We start from the raw sequence: 16,978 nt of genomic DNA, 5'->3' as shown, positions 1-16,978 counted from the left end.
ATTTCGGACTCCCGAGATAAGATGCTGGCTATGTCAGCCAGCGGTTTTCTCATAGAGAACACAGGAGCACTGGGCTGAACTAGTGCTCCCGTGAGGCGAGTTGGCTAAGATGGCTGTAGGCCAAACGATTAGCCAAAAGCCATCTAATGTGCATGGCTAGCTTTAGAAGAAAACATGCTGAATTGTTTATTTTAGTAAAAATCTGCACTCCCATACATGTCATGAGCGATGTCTGTAATCCTAATTTTTTATCTGTTTATATTAATGAGGAACAGAGAACAAGAAGCGGTATTGTACTAAGAGTGTCATTGTAACTATTAGGGATGTCACCCATGTTTAGACAGGGCACAAATGGCATACTGTCATCTACTTGCAGGCACAAGGTCACAGTGTTACACCAGATGACTTTTTAAAGAGAACCGGTCATGAAAAAACACCATTAACCTGCAGGTTAATAGCGTTCTGAAACCATGCGGCTGCCGCACTGCCAGGAGGAAATGAGCTTTATTCCTGCCAGCAGTCTTGGGCTTTCAGTCACCGCTCAGTACATACAGGTGCATCTCACTAAATTAGAATATCATCAAAAAGTTAATTTATTTCAGTTCTTCAATACAAAAAGTGAAACTCATATATAGAGTCATTACAAACAGAGTGATCCATTTCAAATGTTTATTTCTGTTAATGTTGATGATTATGGCTTATAGTCAATGAAAACACAAAAGTCATCTCAGGAAATTACAAGAATTAACAAAAATCACCTGCAAAGGCTTCCTAAGCATTTAAAAAGGTCTCTTAGTCTGTTTCAGTAGGTTCCACAATTGCGGGGAAGACTGCTGACTTGACAGATGTCCAGAATGCAGTCATTGACACACTCCACAAGGTCCCAGAGTTCCAATTTTCATTTGGAAATCAAGGTCCCAGACTCTGGAGGAAGAGTAGAGAGGCCACAATCCAAGCTGCTTGAGGTCTAGTGTGAAGTTTCCACAATCAGTGATGGTTTGGGGAGCCATGTCATCTGCTGGTGTTGGTCCACTGTGTTTTATCAAGACCAAAGCCAGTGCAGCCGTCTACCAGGACATTTTACAGTACTTCATGCTTCCCTCTGCTGACAAGCTTTTTGGAAATGGAAATTTCATTCTCCAGCAGGACTTGGCACCTGTCCACACTGCCAAAAGTACCAATACCTGGTTTAAAAACAACAGTATTACTGTGCTTGATTGGCCAGCAAACTCGCCAGACCTTAACCCCATAGACAATCTATAGGGTATTATCAAGAGGAAGATGAGAGACACCAGACCCAACAATGCAGACGAGATGAAGGCTGCTATCAAAGCAACCTGGGCTTCCATAACACCTCAGCAGTGCCACAGGCTGATCGCCTCCATTCCACGCTGCATTAATGCAGTAATTGCTGCAAAAGGAGCCCCGACCAAGTATTGTGTGCAGACACTGAACATACATTTCAGTAGGCCAACATTTCGGATCTTAAAAACATTTTTTCAGGTTAGGTGCCCATGATGCAGAATTGAAGCAGAAAATTTCTGCAGCATTTCTGCATGTTCTTGGCAGTAAAAACGATTGCGGATTTTACACGCGTTTTTGACGCGTTTTTTGCATGTGGATTTGACTTGCGTTTTTCAAATGCATTGGGACCTCAAATCCGCATGCAGAAAACGTACAAATAATGGACATGCTGCAGATTTTTCCGCAAGGAAAATTCGCTACGGAAAATTCCGCAGCATGGGCACAGAACATGCAGATTTTCATTGGGGATCATGGGGCACGGATTACCAAGCGTTTTGCAAGCGTTTACGCTGCGGAAATTCCGCAGCAAAAACGCATAGTAGGCACGCAGCCTCAAGCAGTTGTTATAAAGTATTCTAATTTACTGAGATAATGACTTTTGTGTTTTCATTGGCTGTAAGCCATAGTCATCATCATTAACAGAAATACACTTAAAATAGATCACTGTTTGTAATGACTCTATATAATATATGAGTTTCACTTTTTGTATTGAAGAACTGAAATAAATGTAACTTTTTGATGATATTCTAATTTAGTGAGATGCACCTGTAGTGTGCCAGCAGTGACTGACAACCAGCTCAGCAGCGCCATCAGTTCACGGCTTTCAGCTGCAGTGAGACCTCTGCATGTGAAGGCCTCATTCAGACGTCCGTGTTGCACATATGAATTCTATCGGTGTTTTCTACAGATACAACACGTCCCCAATATAATCAATGGTGCTATTCCCAGGTCGGCGTTTTTCTGTGTGCAAAACTCCCTGAGAAACCATTTTTTTCAGGCATCATAGATGAAAAGTGCCAATACAAGTCTATGAGTCCATGAAAAACACGGACAGCACACAGATGTCACACCATGGTGTTTAACATTGCAAACGAGAGGAGAAGCTTTGTAATTTGTTTATTCATATGTGAAAAACACTGATGACACTCGTACCATTTTTTTCTTTGCATACATGAAAAATACTGACATCTAAATGAGACCTTACACTAAATAGTCATTACGATGACTGCTCAGAAACCAGCAAATCGTGACAACCAGCCAGGGTAAATAAGCTTAGAGGGGTTTTCCAGGACTTTTCAAATGTTGCCAGAGCAGAGTTGTCGTTAGAAAAGAAATAAGTGTTACTTTCCACTTCATTCCCAAAAGGGAGCAGAAGAGGAGTCTGCTTTCTAGCTGTTAAATGTTGCTTTGACTTTCCATTTACTTGTACACAATAAGCCACTCTGTTATCCTATGCAAACTGATAAAGAAGAAAAAAAAATTCCTAAGATCCAATTACAGCTCCCAGAAATGCTTAAATGGAGTTTTTTTTTTACCAGGTTTTTGCTAATTTATCAGAGAGCAGCATAATGTAGGGACTGAGACCCCGATTCCAGGAATGTATCACTTACTGTGCTGCAGTTTTGATAAAAGCCCTGTTTTATCTGCTACAGATCTACCAGTTCTCTAAATGCTGAGCTCTGTATAATCCTGTTCACACCACTGTGTACACTGTGCATAGGCAGAAAGCTGCCAATCAGTGGTGGGGGAGGGGGTTATACAGAGCGCATAAATATGAAAGACGACATGGCAGCAGGTATACTGGCCCTCTAGTGACCATAGCCTGCTAATAAAACAGTGATCACAGCATGAAGCCCAGTAAGTGACACATCACTGGAATCAGGAACCTTAGCTCTACATCATGATGCTCTCAGATTAGGTGGTAACATCAGGCAGATTCCCTTTAATTATGGTTGATGTGCTCAATTCCCAGGCAGACTTCATTGTCAGTGTGTTTGTGAACAATCCCTGGAACAAACATCAGTCTTCAAACCAAAATCTCTTATTTCCTTTTTTGGCTACTTGAATACAAATGGAAGTTTCTGCCTGTGACTTTTATAAGTGGTTTTGCATGTCTCCATTATAACCACTTAAGACAATGTTTTGGTTTTTTTTTTAAATAAAAAATGAGTATGTCCATTTCACGTGCCCTATCCATGCATGACTTGTCCTACTGCCATAAAGTCAGTAAACAAATGGTTAAAGTGTGAAAGCCTCTTTGCCTCCATTTGTGATCTACAGCGCTGGGCCACTGGTCTGTCCATGTATAACCATTTACCGAGGAGACATCCCCCTTACGCTACAGAAAGCCCTGTATATACTATAGTGGAATTCAGTTTACAGTAGTGCTCATGTCGCAATGCCGAGTTCTCAGCCATCTGCTATACCGATGTACAGTAAGCGCAGCACTTTTTTTTTTCCCAATGTTTTGCAGGAACATGTGGAAATGACGGAAGCTGGAACCAGCAAACGACAGCCTGGAATATGTATAATAAACATCCTGTTAGTGGAGCATAAGCCTGCACAAGGGGAAGCACTTCACCTCTTCAAAGTGTGACCCCTAGATCCATGATACAGACAGACAGTCATTCTAAACATTTCCTTCCTGAAGACGCTGGATTGCCTGTAATGTGACACACTGATTTCCAATATGTCCAATCCAGAAACATGACAACTCACATGGTAAAACAATGGCACCTCTTGGGACCAGGCAAAACACTATGGCCCGGATTCAGCATTTGGGAGGAGTTTTAAAGGTCACTTTCCTTTTTTTGACTTCTGGTATCCACAGACGTTTTTGTGCCAAATTCATCAACATGGCACATGCGATTCATGAATATTGCACAAAGTAAAAAATGGTGTTTTTTCTGTCTTGAACCATAATTTGCGACTTTTTACTGCGATAAGTAGCACATTTTGGAAAATCTCAATTCCGTACAAATGACAATTGTATTGCCACTAATATATAATATATATATATATATATATATATATATATATATATATATATATATATATATATATATATATATATATATATTTTAGTAGTGCCTTTTTTGTTTGTAGGTAATTGACACTTTAACGGCATATATCCCATAATGTAGTTATGCTTACAGTGACCTCCTGTGGTCCTTATCTATACGTATTTACTACGTATCGAAAAAACGTTGCAAAAATTGCTGGTGTACACAGAATCACTCAGGAGGATGAAACTTGACAACATTTGCAATAAACTTTGCGACTTTTTGAAACGTTCCAAATGATAAATCAGGTGACCACATGATCATCTGGAAACCCTAAACCACAATAGCAAACTTAAAAAAAGAAAGGCAAAAACATAAAATAGACTTAAGAAAGGCACAAATGGAAAGATGGATTTGGAACAAAAAAAAAAAGCAGGCACAAATGCAATAATGAATCAGGCCCAATATATTGTTTGTTCACGATCACCAGACACAATGCCAATCTAAAAATAGCTAGATTCCATCCATATATCTACTGGAAGGGTATATACCAGCGCTACAAGGTACAACCCAACCAACCAGAATTATAAAGACCTGCCAATCAGAAGAGTCAGAAAGATAAGCAAAAAATATAGCAATCACTATGACTGATTGTTCCTATCATGTGCATTTATGGCATATCCTGATATACCACAAATATATAGTTGGTGCATCAATCCCAAGAACAGGGGCCCAGCTCATGCTGCTGTCACAATTGCCATTCATTTGTATAGGAAGTCTGAGAACCTCTCCACAGACAGTGTGAAGGGGTCTGATTCTCAAGGTAGATGAGACCAGCATCCACTATACCTCAAATGTAATCAATGGGAATAGCCCTTTAAGAAGAAAGGGCACAATGACTGATGCTAATATTTATTATTAGTTGAGATTAAATTCCATTCAATGCATTGAGCTGCTGTCACATCAGGACAACCCCTTCACAAATCCCTTGGGGAACATGGACGTCATAGAGTGGGGCGGACACCCCCTTGCACAATTAATAATATTTATATATATAATTTAGCACTGTATTGTATATTTTCCAGTCCACCAGCATCTCTGCTTGCTGTCAGTAAGCACAGACATTCGGACTATCCCTCTTGCTACTAGTGCGCCCACTGCCCCGGCTCAGCCTGGACCGATGTCACATGCCATCTCAGCTGTGAGTGGGGGTGAGAATATGTACTGGGCTCAGCCGCGGAGCAGAAGGGTTCTGGTCACTCACAGCAAACTGCTATTAAAGGAATGGGGAAAACTAATGTCTGCAGTTTTAGAACTCCTCAGAAGAGATAAAGTTCTTGTCTCGTGTGTGGCGACCTCCTCTGTAATGATGGAGGTAGCCGGCAGTCCGGGCACAGCTGGGATTCCTGCACCGTCCAACTCTGCCCAGCACTCACCAGAACTCATGTTCTCCCATGGAGCGTCCCTCCTAATCCATACTACCGGGCAGTCGGCGCTCTGCTCCTCTGGCTGCTCCGGGATGAACTCCGCCGTGTCCGGAGTCGGGGTCGCCTGGCGGAGCTGGGAGATGCCTCTTCCCAATATGGTAAAGAGGGAGGAGGAGGGGAGTGTCTGAGTGACGTCACAGCCCTACGGCCGACCGCGCATGTGTGGATGGACTGAATTATACATGAAGACTACGGATCTTGTGCTACTCCAGTACTAGGGGCATCTACCTCCCTCGTGCCCCCTGCAGCCTGTGCCTCTCTACCGCCTGTGCCTCTCTCCAGCCTGTGCCTCTCTACCGCCTGTGCCTCCCTGGTGCCCCCTGCAGCCTGTGCCTCTCTCCAGCCTGTGCCTCTCTACCGCCTGTGCCTCCCTGGTGCCCCCTGCAGCCTGTGCCTCTCTCCAGCCTGTGCCTCTCTACCGCCTGTGCCTCCCTGGTGCCCCCTCCAGCCTGTGCCTCTCTCCAGCCTGTGCCTCCCTCGTGCCCCCTGCAGCCTGTGCCTCTCTCCAGCCTGTGCCTCCCTGGTGCCCCCTGCAGCCTGTGCCTCTCTCCAGCCTGTGCCTCCCTGGTGCCCCCTGCAGCCTGTGCCTCTCTCCAGCCTGTGCCTCTCTCCAGCCTGTGCCTCTCTCCAGCCTGTGCCTCCCTGGTGCCCCCTGCAGCCTGTGCCTCTCTCGAGCCTGTGCCTCCCTGGTGCCCCCTGCAACCTGTGCCTCTCTCCAGCCTGTGCCTCTCTCCAGCCTGTGCCTCCCTGGTGCCCCCTGCAGCCTGTGCCTCTCTCGAGCCTGTGCCTCCCTGGTGCCCCCTGCAGCCTGTGCCTCTCTCGAGCCTGTGCCTCCCTGGTGCCCCCTGCAGCCTGTGCCTCTCTCGAGCCTGTGCCCCTCTCCCGCGTGCCCCCTCCAGCCTGTGCCTCCCTCCAGCCTGTGCCCCTCTCGTGCGGCCTGTGCCCCTCTCGTGCGGCCTGTGCCTCTCTCGTGCGCCCTGCGGCCTGTGCCTCCCTATCTTTTTTATTATGTTCACCATTGTGGCCGTGGTTAGGGCTTTACAGATTCTTTTGGCTGATTGATCATTTGAAACTTTTTAAAAAGTCAAATTTTTTCCTGCTTAAATGTCTCCAGTCTTCACTTTATTGATTTTATGTATGACGGATATTTTGGCGCTAATCTTGCTACATTTTACGAAACTGACAAAGACAAATATTTAGGGCCCAATTGATCATTTGCGGGTTTTTTTAATTGTTTTTCTTTTTTTTTACTTGTGATATTCGCTGAGGTTTTTTGTTTCAAATTAATCAGTGTAATGCACACGCCCGGGCTGAGTGCCGTGTGCGTGTATATGTAGTGATTCCACTGGACCGTGCCGGAGAGTGAATACCTGGAGGGGCGTAACTAAGTATCCACCCGATCCGACCAGGGTCGCACGACGGCATACGACGCTAGTGCACCAAGGAGGAACCGAGCAGAGGGACCAGATGCTACTCCCGGACATACCCCGGACACGGCTGTTGACCCATACAGGGGAATACAGGAACAGGCAGGTTAGGCTGCCACACAGACTGCTGGGTATAGGCAGACACGGCTGGTATGCAGACTGGCGGATGCTGGTAAGCACGACTGGTATGCAGGCAGGGAGGTACTGGCAGGTACAACAGGTTGGAGGACCGAGTGGATAGGACCCAGTACAGACTGAGACTCAGGAACAGAACCGCAGATGCGGTGGACAAACAGCAGAGTGAGGCCGCCCAGAGCGGCGAGCAAGAGCAGAACAAAACGACACCGCCTGGAGCGGTGAGTGAGAGAAGAGCAGGACAAGGCCGCCTAAGCAGCGAGCAAAGGGTCAGAGCAGAGCGAGACTGCCGGAGCAGCGAGCAAAGAGTCAGAGCAGAGCGAGACTGCCGGAGCAGCGAGCAAAGAGTCAGAGCAGAGCGAGACTGCCGGAGCAGCGAGCAAAGGGTCAGAGCAGAGCGAGACTGCCGGAGCAGCGAGCAAAGGGTCAGAGCAGAGCGAGACTGCCGGAGCAGCGAGCAAAGGGTCAGAGCAGAGCGAGACTGCCGGAGCAGCGAGCAAAGGGTCAGAGCAGGCAAGAACTGCCGGAGCGGTGAGCAAGGTAGAGCAGAGGGGACAGGGCTCTGTTCACACGGAACAGACTGGAAGGGAAAGGCAGAACCAGGTACACACAGGATACTTGCAATGAAGTAGCAAGTGGACTCTAAACTCACAAACGGGAGTACAGGGGCGAGTAGGAGTTAGGTACGGGATCAGATTCTGCAGGAAAAGGGAAGGTACGGACATAGAGAAAAACAGGTAACAGGCTAGGAGAGTAATCAGACAAGAACAGACACAGCAGCAAGATACAGGAGCGGGTCTAGGTATGCGGCCCCTAGAAGGCGGAACGAAAAAGCTAGGAGCGTGTTCAGACAGGAACAGGCAAGATACAGGAACGGGTCTAGGTATACGGCCCCTAGAAGGCGGAAAGAACAGGCTAGGAGCGTGTTCACACTGGCCTGGAAATACAGCCTCCAGGATAGGCAGAAAACAACAGGCTAGAAGATAGTTCAGACACGGGAACTGATACCGCAAGGCAGGAAGCATAGACAGGACCTGGCACATCAGTGACAGGAAGCCAACTGACAACACAATGCTCAGGCATGGATTCCAGGGAGGAGCTGGGTTAAATACCAGGTGACAGCAATAGGCTGAGGACGCACAAGGGGTGTGCCTGCAGCAGCTACAAGAAGCAGGAAGTGATCGGGCGCCGCCCTTAAGCAGCAGAAACAGAGGCAAGCAGACAGCATGGAGGGAAGCCAGACTAGCAGACTGGACTGGAGATCAAGTGCGCGCTCTTGCACAGTGGGAGATGGACCACTATGCAAGGACGCCGCCAGGTATGTTACAATCAGTTTCTCCCTTGATACGCTATTTTTGCTCAAAGACAAAATAGGTGTTTTATTTTTTCAAATCATGTATCAGGCGACATCTTGAAGCCCTAAACCCTGCCCACAATGGCAAACGAAAATATAACAGGCAATCGCTGCATGTGTCACAGCTGTCAAACAGCTGTGACACTTGCAGGCACAGCAACATTAAAAGAAATGCTGAGAACGCCAAAATAGTCGGCAAGCACCCAAGTGTGCTCGCCGAAGGGGTTAATGGAACACGCTCGAACACTACTAAGGACTCGATTCATGAAGGTGTTTTCTCCTGACTATTGGAGTATAACACGTTCAAATGTCACAAAATGTTTGCAAACAAAATGTGTCTTGGCAGGTTCCCAATGGTTTTGGTCAACTCAGCCAAAGTTGGTGAAGTTGGAGCTGGGTGGGAAGTGGATAAGACTGCCCAATAAATTCATCATAATGGCTCTTTCACATGTTAATTTTTCCAGTACTTGTGGTCACAATTTCCACACGTACCGGAGACACTGACACATGCAGACCCATTCAAATCTCTGGGTCTGCGCATGTCAATGTGTTTCCACGGACCGTGTGCTCCACAAGCTGAAATGTCCGTTTTTTACACAATGCATGGTCCGCAAAATGTCTCACGCTGAACGCGTGACACGGATGTCATCAGTGTGACACGTACCGGCCGCTGGAACTCAGTGTACGGTTAGCGCTGTTCCCAAGCGCTGGGTGCTGAACGCTGCTCTCATCATTGTCCCTTGCTAGCGTTGTAATCAGCACGAGCAAAGGAAAATGTTGGGAATAGTAGTCTGCTCCTGCAGTGTCCAACTATAAAAATAAGAATAAAATATACTCATCTGTCCGGAGATGTCTCCCGCTGTAAACCATGTGAACGCTGACACCGGGGAGAATGAGCCGCTCTAGCGAGCGAAGCTCCTGAGATCAGCGCAGCTCCACGACCCGCTCGCTGGAGCGGCTGATTCTCCCCGGCGTCAGCGGTCGGAGGATTACAGCTGGGGACATCTCCGGACAGGTGAGTATAAGGATTTTATTACTTTATTCTTATTTTTACTGTTGGACACTGCGGAAGCAGACATTGTCCCTTGATCTCACTGATCACAGCGAGAACAGGGGACAATGATGAGGGCAGCATTCTGCACCTGGCGCTTGGGAACAGCGCTAATTGTACACTGATTCCCAGGCGCTGATACTTGTGATCCTGATGCGGCACACGTATGCCACACAGGTGCACACGGACACGGATATCTCCGGTACCGGAAATATCCAGACGTGTGAAACCGGCCTAAGTTGTAGCGCATGCCACTGAGAAGATGCGCCAAATTCATTACATAAAATAATAAGCATCCAGCACTTTTTTGGGCGAATGATCCCAGGAAATCCAAGGTTTCTTAAAACATCCGTTTATTTCTTCATATTCAAAACAGGTAATAAGGTCAAACAGTTTGGATACACTCATGATTGCAAACAAGGCATAGAAACCAACATGTTTCGACCCAAACAGGTCTTAATCATGGAGCTGCATCAGGTCTGTGGTCTTTGTTTCTTATGGGTTAAAAAAATAGAAAAAAACATCTGAAATAGAGGACATGCATACATGTATTTTCCATTCATTTATTGTGTGTATGTTAATGATTCTGCTTCTACAACCCCAGGCAAAAATTATGGAATCACTGGGCTCGGAGGATGTTCATTCAGTTGTTTAATGTTGTTGAAAAAAAGCAGATCACAGACTTGGCACAAAACTAAAGTCATTTCAAATGGCAACTTTAGGGCTTTAAGAAACACTAAAAGAAATCAAGATTAAAAATGTGGTACTCAGGGTAATGTTTTTCAGACCAAGCAGAGGGAAAAAATTATGGAATCACTCAATTCTGAGGAAAAAATTATGGAATCATGAAAAATAAACACACAAAAGAACAATCCAATACATCACTAGTATTTTGTTGCACCACCTCTGCCTTTAATAACAGCTTGCAGTCTCTGAGGCAAGGACTTAATGAGTGACAAACAGTACTCTTCATCAATCTGGCTCCAACTTTCTCTGCTGTTGCCAGATCAGCTTTGCAGGTTGGAGCCTTGTCATGAACCATTTTCTTCAGCTTCCACCAAAGATTTTCAATTGGATTGAGATCCGGACTATTTGCAGGCCATTACATTGACCTTATGTGTCTTCTTTCAAGGAATGTTTTCACAGCTTTTGCTCTATGGCAGGATGCATTATCATCTTGAAAAATGATGTCATCATCCCCAAACATCCTTTCAATTGATGGGATAAGTAAACTGTCCAAAATATCAATGTAAACTTGGGCATTTATTGAAGATGTAATGACAGCCATCTCCCCAGTGCCTTTTCCTGACATGCAGCCCCATATCATTAATGACTGTAGAAATTTGCATGTTCTCTTCATGCAGTCATCTTTATAAATCTCATTGGAACGGCACCAAACAAAAGTTCCAGCATCATCACCTTGCCCAATGCAGATTCGCGATTCATCACTGAATATGACTTTCATCCAGTCATCCACAGTACACGATTGCTTTTCCTTAGCCCATTGTAACCTTTTAACCTTTTTTTTCACACGCGGACTTTCCTCATAGAAGTTAGGTCTATGGGGAAAGCCCGCATGTGGACCCGCAGGAGAAATTGACATGCTGCGATCTGGAAAGACGCACAGCATGTCAGTTTGCACAGATGATACACAGCTGCCCAGTTACTCATAGTGGCATGTGATTTCTAGAGATCTCATCCACTATGCTGTAGCATCTGGACGCTGCAGGTTTGACGCTGCATAAGTCCACAGCGGCTCCGGATCGTCTGCACACACCCTCAGGATACACATAGAAGCATATTGAACCCGCTGGAGTGTATTGTAATCACACACAGCTGTGGTTGCAGTACAAAATAAAAGTGTTAGTTATTTGACCAAGTCAGATTTAAGAAAACCTGACATGGGCTTTTATTTTTCGAGAGGTCTATAGGATTGGTAGTGGGACGGACCTCTCCCTCCACTCCGGGTTTTGCGAGTGGCCCATGTCCACAATTCACATTTAAACTTTGAGTTGAAGTTTGGGTGTGTCAGTGTTTTGTTTGCTTATTTCAGAGCAGGAGCTCTGTGTAAGAGTATGTGCACATTATGCGTACTGTCAGTGGTTTGAACACCGTATACTTTATGCTGCGTCCAAAGCGCTGCACGCAGGTGAATCCGCATGTGTTCATTGAACCATGTGGATTCACAGCATCCTACACATTGCACTGATAGAATTTCTCTTGCGGAGACTAGTGTCTCCGCAAGTGAAATTGACATGCTATGGTCTGGGAAGACGGACTGCATGTCCGTGGGTGAGCCGCAGGTGCACGGAGACGCATAGTGAGAATGGGATTTCTTGAAATCCCATCCACTATGCTGTAACATCTGGCGCTGCGGATTGCACGCAACGCAAGTGCAATCCGCAGCCATTACTGATCGTTTGCACGTACCCGAAGACCGGTATGTGTGAGACTGAACTCAGACCAGGGAAAGCAAAGCTACTGATGCACCCTCGAGTGATCCAGTGGTGCAGTCGCCCATGGCAACGGAGTATTATGGACTGTGAGACGGATTATTACGTTTGTCTTTTTGTTGTGAGTTGCCAAAATAAAGACTTTTAAGTTGGACTAACCTGTGTCACTGCTTCTTTACCGCTGCATTACAATATATACACATACACATGGCTGACTATGCAAGGAGGGAGGAAGTGGGGAGAGCACCTTATAGTTGTGGTCACTGGAGCACCAGTCACAGTGACTCGCCTGCGCAGAAGATCCCTGAATACACTGCCCATAGAAGGGAGGAAAAGATACGGAATGCGGAAGGACTTCAGGGCGCAGGTGCGGGATTCCGATAACACAACTGCATGGCACAGGGCACTGTGACATGCAGGGGAGGGGGATGGTACGCTAATAAAGAGAGGAGGCAGGGATTTCTTCCGGGCACCTTATGGCCCAGAGCCTGGATGAAATCATTAACATAACAAATTAAATAAGATTTCTCAACAAGACCAATAATATGGGCATACTGGCAGGGCTAGATTAACAATTGTATCACCTGTATACCCATACTAGTAGGTTATATACGTCACATGGGCTGACAGATTCCCTTTAAAATGTGATTTCTCACTGCTGGAACAGTGCATTGGGGTCATAAAGGGAATAACTCACTTGACGTTTAGATGCTACACAATCATATTAATGGTTTTGGAGGCAGGGGATTTTCTGACAGATTTTCTTTAAAACCCTCCAGGCTACACAGCAGTGCCAGTTATTGTATATTGCAACCTGGCATGGTATCCTTGTGATATTGGACTGTGTGCTGTTATGCTGTTTTCTGAGTTCATATTGTTTTGGCCTGGTGTTAACCCTTCTAACCTCCCGGTACCTACTAGGCTTTTGTTCTTACCTGCCTGCGCTACCACCATCTGCAAACGCAGGGCCTGATTCGTCATTTGCATTTTATTGAATTCACTTTTTTTTTTTTTCTTTTGGTATTTGCTGATGGGGTTTTTTTTGCGGCAAATTCTTCAAAATGGTGCAGTTCATGAATATGTCGTAAATTCAAAAATGCTCTTTTTTTTCCTTTAACCGGTTCTTTTTATCACTACAAGTCTCAAATCCTTTAAAAAGTTGCAAAAAAGGTGCTGATTTGAAAACCTCTCCAGAAATCTTACTTCAGGGGGAACTGGAGTGGCATACACCAAAAAAAAGTAACATTTGGTATAATTTGAATTTCATAAATCTGTCTGAAACATCTGGATAAGTAACGTTGACAAGGAAGAATAAAAAATAACCTAAAAAAGAAAGACAACTTAAAAGTAGAATAAAATGTATAGAGAATAAGGATTGAATAATAATCAATTAAAAAAGACCAATTTAATCCAGAAAACTGGAGAAACAGCAATGATGAATCAGAATCTGAGTCATACTTTTTCCTAACCTGTTACCATTATAGAAAATGGATCAATCCCACGTGGTGGTTTGTCATAGAGAAAAATAAAAATCCATAAGACCTTTCGAAGGGACAGATCACCCTCACCTTGAACATATGCAAATAATTAGAACTAGGTAAGAAAAAAACTAATTGAAAAAGAGGAAGTGAGAGAGAGCTGATGCTTTCATCCCTATTGAAGTACGGGCCTCCTGCAGGGAAAGTAGAGCAGGGAGATTTACTAGGAAAAAGACACCAAGTCTGAGATTTGTTTACGCCGAGGCGGGGAAGTACAATTCCAAACCAAAGAGCTGTCTCTGATCAAAGAATGTTTCTGAAACGCTTCAGGCCAATGGTCATTGATGAATATTGTGGTCTGCATCGATCCAACATTTATGGGAGATATATTTTTGGCTTCAAAGTGAAGGGACGAACATAACGTATTCACTCACATCACTGTAAGGACATTCTAACCCCTCCAACTTAATAACGGTCCAGTTTCATCTCGGTATGAAGGTAAAATCGCGATAAGAAACATGACGTCAGTATCTACCGCCTGGGACCTCCAGGGGCAAAGATGTAAGTTAGGGATCTCATAAAATTCTGAAAGACCTAGCACATCAGACAAAAAGCCCCCACATGAGCTCACACAGGGAAGGTATGTTTGCCTAACTTTGATCTAATAAAAGCAGAAATTAAGTTTGGTCATTTGTCAGTCCCGGAAGGTACAGCTTGCTTTAGTTATGTCCGTTTTCCTAAGGAGTACCTCCCTCCGCTAAGCTCTGAGCCATTTCCATGACATCAGGTTTAGTATTTTTTTTTTTTGTTATCTGTAGGGGGTGCTACTCATTTGGTGCGTCGGGAGGCAAAACAGGAAGCGTTTCTATTTAAATGTCCAATTCGGTTTATTGCTCCATAAAGGCACCAGGCAAAAGGGAAAATAAACAGCCTTCAGTGCAGGCAAAACAAAGAAACAGTTCTTTAGACAAAGTCTCTGGTTAGCCAGTCCTGTGGTCACACAGGCTGGAGAACATCTAGTCCCCTGGCTCAGTCTGGATATCACACAGGAGACCTTTTCCCTCTACACACACAGATCATTTGTCAAACAACGGACTCCATTTTAACCTCTTAACCACACCCAGAGGTGAGGTATGTGGGCAGCCAGACCTGCCCGTCTCTTAGGGTGCCCATAAAACCTGGGCCCGGATGCACCAAACCATCCTCTTAGTGATATGTGCACTAGAGCAACACTCTTACATATCCCTTTTATATTATGTTCCCATTTTGTATTATCTTTTGTATATCTTTTATAAACACTGGCTACCTTTCTGGATTAAATATATAAAATGTAATAGTTCTGTTCCTATTGCTTTGTAGACTGCACCCCTGAAGTCATAAACCACCTGTATCGGGTGTCCAGTCAGTCTGCATAAACGATTGGTGGTGGCAGCTAGTAGTTGTTTTTGTTATTGTGGAGTTGGCAGTGACCATACAGAGTATATACTGTATATACATATATATTCTATGCGTTGGGATGAGAGCTGTATATACCATACGCTCACTGTGAGTTCCCCAATAACCGGTCTAGTAGTGGAAGTAGCTGTGGCCTCGCCCATCACTCGTCAGTCAATTGCATAATTGTCCTGATAACTGGAGACAGCTGAGTTGCGTTCCCCTGACTATTGGTGACAGCGGTGGGATCTGCGTTTCCCCCCACACTGTTATCCGTGACATATTGGTGGCAGTGGTGGGATCTGTGTTACCCCATCGGTGTCCTCCTTGACATGGTTGATCAAATGCAAGGTCTGTCTCTGCTCCTCTATGACTTTGCTGAACATCTCCAGCCAGGTACAGGAAGCTAACCAGGCTCAAGCTGCAGTCCTTACAATGATCCCATGGTTAATTTGCCTGACTGGTTTTCAGTAAACCACCAAAGCTTTTTGTCTTCATGGGACTCCCTTTTCTCTGGCCTAGTCTTCTCTATGACAACCAGCCAGAGTAACAGTGGTAGAGAGGAAAACAGAATCGTTGTGCCAAGATCCCACCCTTGATTACCATTTCTGTTTAGGATTCTCTGATGCTATTAAGGATATGACAGTGCATCATTCCCCCACTAGCTTCTTTAGAGTCAGCCATCTTCCTTGCCATCAGGCTAGACAGGTGTCAGCGGAAAAACACCATGAACTCTCAGGTCCTATCCCAAACGTAAAAACTATTGCTAAGGTTATAGAGAAATCTGGACACTTCATCAGTTTCTGCACTATCTGTCAGCCACCAGAAAACTCATGTATCTAGGTGGGTATTGGTATAAGGCCATGGCCCCAGTATCAGTATTTGGTCAGTATTCGGTCAGTATTTTTTCTCAGAAGTGGGAGCCAAAACCAGGAGTGAGTGATAAATGCAGAATTGGTGACTTGTTTCTATTATACCTTTTCTCTGATTGTTCCTCACCTGGTTTTAGCTCCCACTTGTGAGAAAAAATACTGACCGAATACTGACCAAATACTGATAGTGGGACCGTGGCCTTAGAGTTTTTTGAAACCTTGTGAAAATGCTCCTCATCACTGTGATTGCAACTTGATTGTTGGTCTAGTCCCAAATTATCATTTATCCAGGTAATTTATTTATCATATTGGTAATTGTGTCTGCAAAGAGTTTAAAAGGAGGTCCTCTTTCACTGAAGATTTATTACTTTTTGTGAACTTATAGTAACCATTGTTAAAAATCGGTATCCTTGGCCATTAAGGGGATTGACCAGGTCTGAGAGCAAAGTGTATATTGACTCTTTGTGACTGCAGACTTCTGAATCATGACAGCATGCGTTGCACACTGTCATGATTCCCCAGTATTGTCAATGCATACATGCGGTCATATATCTGACTAGAAACCAGAGACTGTTGATGAATTCATGCATTAAAGTGTTTCCTGTATGCACCAGTTTTGATCCAGTCTGATCTGAAATAACCATTCAATGTGAAAATAGATGCCTTCCTGAAGAAGGGGTTTAGGCAGTTTTGTCCGAACCTCAAACCTTCTTGACCAGATTACGCCTTTGTAATTTTTTCTCTCAAAAGTTCTACCCTACTAAAATAAATTCTGATAGAGAATGTTGACAATTGAATGGGATTTTGAAGAGTGGTAATCCTTCTTAGATGGGCCCAAACATCTGATTTTGTAGCTCACTGTCCACAAAAGATAAACATGTCAAATCCACTAAAAGAAAGGGGGGGCCGGCACTAAAGTATTGATGACTCATCCATAGAATAGGTCATCAATAAAAGATTGGCAACCTTGCCGATCACCT

At 44.8% G+C, this 16,978-nt stretch overlaps 1 protein-coding gene across 3 annotated transcripts in view; it reads right to left on the bottom strand.

Moving 5' to 3' along the window:
- Positions 1-5,914, bottom strand: part of FGD6 (FYVE, RhoGEF and PH domain containing 6) — a 128,999-nt gene extending 123,085 nt beyond the window's left edge. For all 3 annotated transcript variants that reach the window (XM_073651681.1, XM_073651682.1, XM_073651683.1), the window contains exon 1: positions 5,744-5,914. In XM_073651681.1, coding sequence (XP_073507782.1) covers positions 5,744-5,753 — 10 coding nt within the window. In that variant the 5' untranslated portion in view covers positions 5,754-5,914. The remainder of the gene's footprint in view (positions 1-5,743) is intronic.
- Between the last annotated feature and the right edge of the window lie 11,064 nt (positions 5,915-16,978).

This window comes from Phyllobates terribilis, unplaced genomic scaffold (genome assembly GCF_046119375.1).
Source record: "Phyllobates terribilis strain yellow unplaced genomic scaffold, ASM4611937v1 Scaffold_11__3_contigs__length_659146591, whole genome shotgun sequence".
NCBI lineage: Eukaryota > Metazoa > Chordata > Amphibia > Anura > Dendrobatidae > Phyllobates > Phyllobates terribilis.
The sequence above is the reverse complement of the archived record's forward strand: the minus strand, read 5'-3'. Positions and strand labels throughout refer to the sequence as shown.